The following is a 6,000-nucleotide window of genomic DNA, read 5'->3' as shown; positions in this document are numbered from 1 at the left end:
GTCGGTAAAAGCTATCAAACAGTATTGCAGGCTGCAGAGAAAGTTTCATGAAAGGAAGAGTCAGTTGATGCACCAAACTTCATTGTTTTAAGAAGTGGCCGCAGCTGTCCTGACCTTCAGCAACCACTACCAGCAAAAAGATTTCGAGTTGCAGAAAGCTCAGATGATAGCATTTGGTAGCAATCAAGTGTTTTTTAATAAGGTATGTACATTGTATTTTTGAACATAATGCTATTGCATACCTTAAAAAACTGCAGTATAGTGTAAATATAACTTTTATATGCACTGGAAGACCAAAAAATTCATCTGACTTGCTTTTTGCAAAATTTGCTTGTTGTGGTGGTCTGGTACTGAAGCTGCACCATCTCTGAAGTATGTCTGTACCACATTTTGCTTATTTATTCCTCTGTTGATGGACATTTGGGTTGTTTCCATATTTTATCTGTTGTGAATAATGCTGCTATGAGTATGTGTGTTCACATGTGTCTTTGAGACCCGGATTTCATTTTATTTGGGTTTATACCCCAGAGTAGAATTGCTGTATTATATGGTAATTCTATTTTTAATTTTTTGAGGAACTGCTATAACATTTTTCTCAGTGTTTGTATCTTTTCACATTCCCAACAGAGCACAAGGGTTCTAATTCCTACACATCCTTGCCAACACTTACTTTCTGTTTTTGTTTGTTTTTAGTTTTGATTTGTAGTTCCCTAATGATTAGTGATATTGAGTATTTTCTCTCTGTTGGAGTCCTTTATTGAATCAGGTTGTTTGGTTTTTGTTGTTGAGTTTTAGGAATTCTCTACATATTTGGAATATTAATCCCTTATAAACGTTTGTTGCTCTCCAGTCACCACAAAATGACGGCCACACTCTGACCTGGCATTTAGAACCTACTTTTCCCTTACCTTTAGCACACTGAAACCACAGTTCCTGTGTAATGTCTCTGTTCATTTGCTATTTGTTTTCTTGGTGTGCCTCCCCAACTGTGTGTTTTACATAACAAAGTTCTGTGAGGTAGTTGAGAAGCTGAAGGCAAACATCTTAACATATAAAACTTTTCTCTCAACTCTTACTCTCCCTTGTACCCAAGAAAAAGCTGATCCCTCATGTACAGTCCCATAGCAGTTAAAAAAAATTTACGCTGGTAATCCATGACTGTGTGCTTATGAAAATAAAGAAACAATGAAAAGTGAAATTGTGGGGCGCCTGGGTGGCTCAGTCGTTAAGCATCTGCCTTCAGCTCAGGTCATGATCCCAGGGTCCTGGGATCTGGCCCTGCATCAGGCTTCCTGCTCCGCAGGAGGCCTGCTTCTCCCTCTCCCACTCCCCTTGCTTGTGTTCCTGCTCTCGCTATCTCTCTCTCTCTCTCAAAAAAAGAAAAAAAAAAAAAAAGTGAAATTGTGAACCTTATCTCCTTTTTTTAGATTCCAATCCCAGTTTGCTCTGCAGTTAGCTTTTTATCTTTTGGGTAAATGAATACCTTGGAGTATAATTTCTGGGTCATATCACATGTCTGGTGATTTTAGATTGGATGATGGAAATTGTGTGACATTATTGAGTGTCTGAGTTTTCTTCTTTTCCTTTAGGGAATGTTGAGATTATTTTGAATGGCAACTAAGTTGTAGATCTCCTTAATCCTTTTGAGGCTTGTTTGTGTGTTTTTAAGGTGGGTTCAACCTTTACTCTAGCTTAGCTGAGCCATTCTGAGCTGTCCATGGAATGTCCTAGCCCTTAACAAGGTCTCTTGTCTCTCTGGTCAGAACTGGAATGGCTCCCAGCCCTGTATGAGCTTTGCAGCCCCAAACCCTGACAGTTATTCTTCGGCAGGCAGTGTGGGGGTCTCACCATATATTTACACAGCTTAGTGTTCACAGACTCGAGGGGAGCCTTTCTCTGGATCTTCTGCCTCTGGTACTCTTTTCCACAAATGGCTGCTTCTACTTCCCTGAATGTAACAAGGCTGTGATACGGTGTTTGGGTTCTCCTGCCCTACATGGAAGTCTGGAAAATGACTTCTGTCAGAAAAGTTTTTTTGTTTTTCTTCACAGTCTTGTGCTTCCTGTTATCCAGTGTCTCAGCATAGTTGTTGCCTCTATTTTGTCCAGTTTTTTTATTGTTTCTGTAGGGCTACTTTGGTACTAGTTCCTCTCTTAGTATAATAATAAAGTGGCCACCTGCCCATCAGTCAACTTGAACAGTTTTGTGTCTTTTTTCATTGGATTGTGTTTTACCACATCCAGATACCATTATTTTATTTCATCCAGAAATACTTTGATTATTGATATTCTAGTAAATCTTGTGTTGACTACAAATGATGACACATGAGGTATGGAGTGTGAGGAAAGAAACCTTTCTGAGCCTTTCCATAACTGTAATTGGAGAACCAAAGCCTCTTGGTCCCAGAATTCATCTAGGATTGCCAGAACTTACTAGAGTAAGTGTAGCACATTCCAAAATCTTTTTAAGATTCAAAAAGCTGAGTTGCTAAGGGAGCATATCTTACAAGTTGTCATCACAAAGTGATGGATATGTTGACTTATGTTGTTATGGTAATTGCTTAATAATATGTATATCAAATTATTGTGTTTTGTGTCTTAAACTTACACAGATTCTATGTCAATTATACCTCAAATAAGGGAAAAAAAAGATTTGAAAATCTGGAATGAGATTCTTCTTCATTGTTATTATCAAACACTTGTTTTATGCCTCCTGTTACTATTTGTACAGGGTGCTAGAGAGGTATAAGATGCAACTGAAGAGAAAACTATTGAGAGATAATGGCGATATAAAGCAGCAAATGCCAAGTGAATGAATGTCCTCAAAATTGGTAATAGCATTAGGGGAAAGTGCTAGGTTGTCAGGGGAAGTTTTGTATTTAGGATTTGAACTATACTTGGAAGGAAAGATCAGACTTAGGTAAGTTAACGTTGATAGGAGAAATACGGTATAATTAGCTGTACTCTTGAAGTTCCTGTCCATCCCCTCCATCTCCCAAATCCATCAGGTTGTGTACCACATTGTTATTTTCTTTGGCTGGCACTGAAAGTATTTGAGATCTCCTGCATAATAGAGTTTATTGAAATAAATGCCTATTGAATTTAATTGTGTAGTGACAGTTTTTAGTATCACTTTATTTAGCCCTCCAAAGCCTACTTGACATAAAGGTGTTTTTTTTTTCTTTAAAGACTTCCTGTAATTTTTGTGACAAATTTCTAAGTACTGTAGTTTGAGTTTTGATTTTTGTCAGTTTCATGGGAAACTGCTTCCTCCTCAAGGCTGTGGGACGTTTGATTAATTGACCTTCCCTATGGAAGCATTTCATTTTTTATTGCCTTTTGGAGACCACGTGTTGACACGAATGCCTTGCATTCATTAGAATGAAAGCTGGGAAACTTTTAATTCATGAAAAATGTATTAGTAAAACAAAACTCTAGAACTGGCTTGATTTCATTTTTCCTGCTTTTTAAATGATTGCACTTGCTGGTAACTACCTCAGATAAATACACAGCGGTTTGGAGAGATGGAGAAGAGATTTCATTTGAAATTAGAGATATTGGGTTCTGGTCTGTTTCTGCTGGTCACTAACAGTGCCTTTGGAAAAGCTGCTTTTCCAGTCACTTTTTATCTTTTTGTGTGTTTATAGAAAGAGAAAAATGAGTTAGTATGTTCTTAATAAGTTGCAGTTGTTATTGTTGTTAAGGTTGCCTTCTGAATTATTAAACATAATCTTCCTTTAAATATTTAAGATAATTTATGCCCAAAGAAGTTGGGGACTTAAGTTCACAAATATGTGGATTCTCTTATAATCTGTTTTATTTCTCCACAAATTCACTAGAAATGTCCCCACTTCAATTTCTGATTTTAGTGAGTTGAGCCTTCTTTTTTTTCCTTAGTTTTTTCAACTTTATTAATATTTTCAAAGAACTAATTTGCTTTCACTGATTTTATTTTCTTTTGTTTTTCTATTCTCTGTTTTGTTTATATCTACTCCAGTCTTTATTATATCCTTTCTTCTGCTGGTTTTGAGTGTAGTTTGCTCTTCTTTTTCTAGTTCCTTAACATGTAAAATTAAGTTATAGATTTGAGATCTTCTTTAATGTAAGCATTTTAGCTCTAGATTTTCCTCTAAGCACTGTGCTTACTGCATCCCTGGTGTTGTGTTTTCGTTTTCATTAGTCTCAGAGTATTTTCTAATCTCCCTTTTGGTTTTTTTCTTTGACTTACTGGTTGTTTAAGAGGTGTTGTTTAATTTCCACATGTTTGTGAATTTTCTAGTTTGCCTTTTGTTATTGATGTCTACTTTCACTAAGTTGTAGTCAAAGAAGATACTTGGTATAATTTCAGTGTTTTTAAATTTATTGAGACATTTTTGTGGCTGAATATATGTTCTGTCCTGGAGAATGTTCATGTGCATTTGAGAAAGAACATGTATTCTGCTGCTGCTGGGTGGAATATTTGTATGAGTCTAAGGTCTGAGTGGTTTATAGTGTTTAGATTCTCTGTTTCCCTTCTGATCTCTGTCAGGTTCTATCCATTATTGAAAGTGGGATTTTTAAAAAATATATTCATTATTCATTTGAGAGAGAGTGACAGCACACATAGGGAGGAGAGGGAGAAGCAGCCTCCCCGCCAAGCAGGGAGCCTGACGTGGGGCTCAATACCAGGACCCAGAGATCAGGACCTGAGCTGAAGGCAGATGCCCAACCCACTGAGTCACCCAGGCACCCAAAAATGGGATATTGAAATTTCCCGCTGTTATTGTAGAACTGTTTCTTCCTTCAGTCTGGTCAGTATTCCCTTTACATGTTTTGGGCTCTGTTGTTATATCTGTATCTGTTTGTAATTATGATACCTTTTTGCTGAATCGACCCTTTTATTAACATATACAGATCTTACTTGATTTACGATGGGATTTTTATCTCAGTAAATCCACTACAAATTGAAAATACTGTAAGTTTGAAAATGCATTTAGTATACCTAATTTTCCAAACATTATAGCTTAGCCTATCCTACCTTGGTGTTCAGAACACTCAGATTAGCCTACAGTTGGCCAAAATCATCTAATACAGAGCCTGTTTTATAATAAAGTGTTGAATAGCTCATGTAATTTATTGAATACTGTACTCAAAGTGAAAAACAGGATGATTGTATGGGTATAGAGTTTCTGTAAGTGTAAAGATCATTTACGTTTGTGATCGCCTGGCTGATGGGGGGCCGTGGCTTGCTGCTCCTGCTGCCCAGCATCACAAGACTATTACCATGCTGCATATCCCTAGCCCAGAAAAAGATCAAAATTCGAAATATGGTCTCTACTGAATGTGTATCATTTTCACTTTGTTGTGAAGGTGGAAAAATAAAGTCAAGTCATTGTAAGTTGAGGCTTGTCTATAATGTCCTTGTCTCTTGTAACAATTTTTGATTGAAAGTATTTTGTCAGGTCTTACTGTAAACACCCTGCTCTGTTTAGTTGCTATTTGTTTGAAATGTCTTTTTCCATCCTTTCACTTTCAAACTATTTGTGTCTTAGGATCTAAAGTAAGTCTTTTATAGAAAACTTAGAAATGGAATCATGTTGTTCTTTTTTTTTTAAACAACATTCTGACAGTGTTTGCCTTTTAATTAGAGTGTTTAATCCAGTGATATTTAAAGGAATTACTGATCAGGGCTTAATGCCATTTTGCTATTTGTTTTCTGTGTATTATATGTTTTTTGTTACTCAGTTCCTTCATTACTGCCTTCTCTTGTGTTTGATATTTTGTGCTGTACCATTTGGTTCCTTTACCATTTCATTTTCTGCGTATGTTTTAGTTATTAGTGGTTACCTCAGGGAGTACAATTGACATCTTACACTCAACAACCTGAACTGCATTTACAATAATTTAGCTTCAATAGTATATAAAAAGTATGCTCCTATACATATCCATCCCTCCCGTTTAATGTTCTTGTCACACATTATATCTTCATACATTGTATGCCTATAACATAGATTTATAATTA

At 36.4% G+C, this 6,000-nt stretch overlaps 1 protein-coding gene across 1 annotated transcript in view; it reads left to right on the top strand.

The window, feature by feature from the left end:
* Positions 1-6,000, top strand: part of RIC1 (RIC1 partner of RAB6A GEF complex) — a 76,009-nt gene that overhangs the window by 1,917 nt on the left and 68,092 nt on the right. The window contains exon 2 of the mRNA XM_081802676.1: positions 171-202. Within this exon, the coding sequence (XP_081658802.1) occupies positions 171-202 (32 nt within the window). The remainder of the gene's footprint in view (positions 1-170; positions 203-6,000) is intronic.

The sequence above is a fragment of the Leptonychotes weddellii genome, chromosome 14 (assembly GCF_054177405.1).
Source record: "Leptonychotes weddellii isolate Sample4059 chromosome 14, ASM5417740v2, whole genome shotgun sequence".
NCBI lineage: Eukaryota > Metazoa > Chordata > Mammalia > Carnivora > Phocidae > Leptonychotes > Leptonychotes weddellii.
This window is presented reverse-complemented; position numbering and strand designations above follow the sequence as displayed.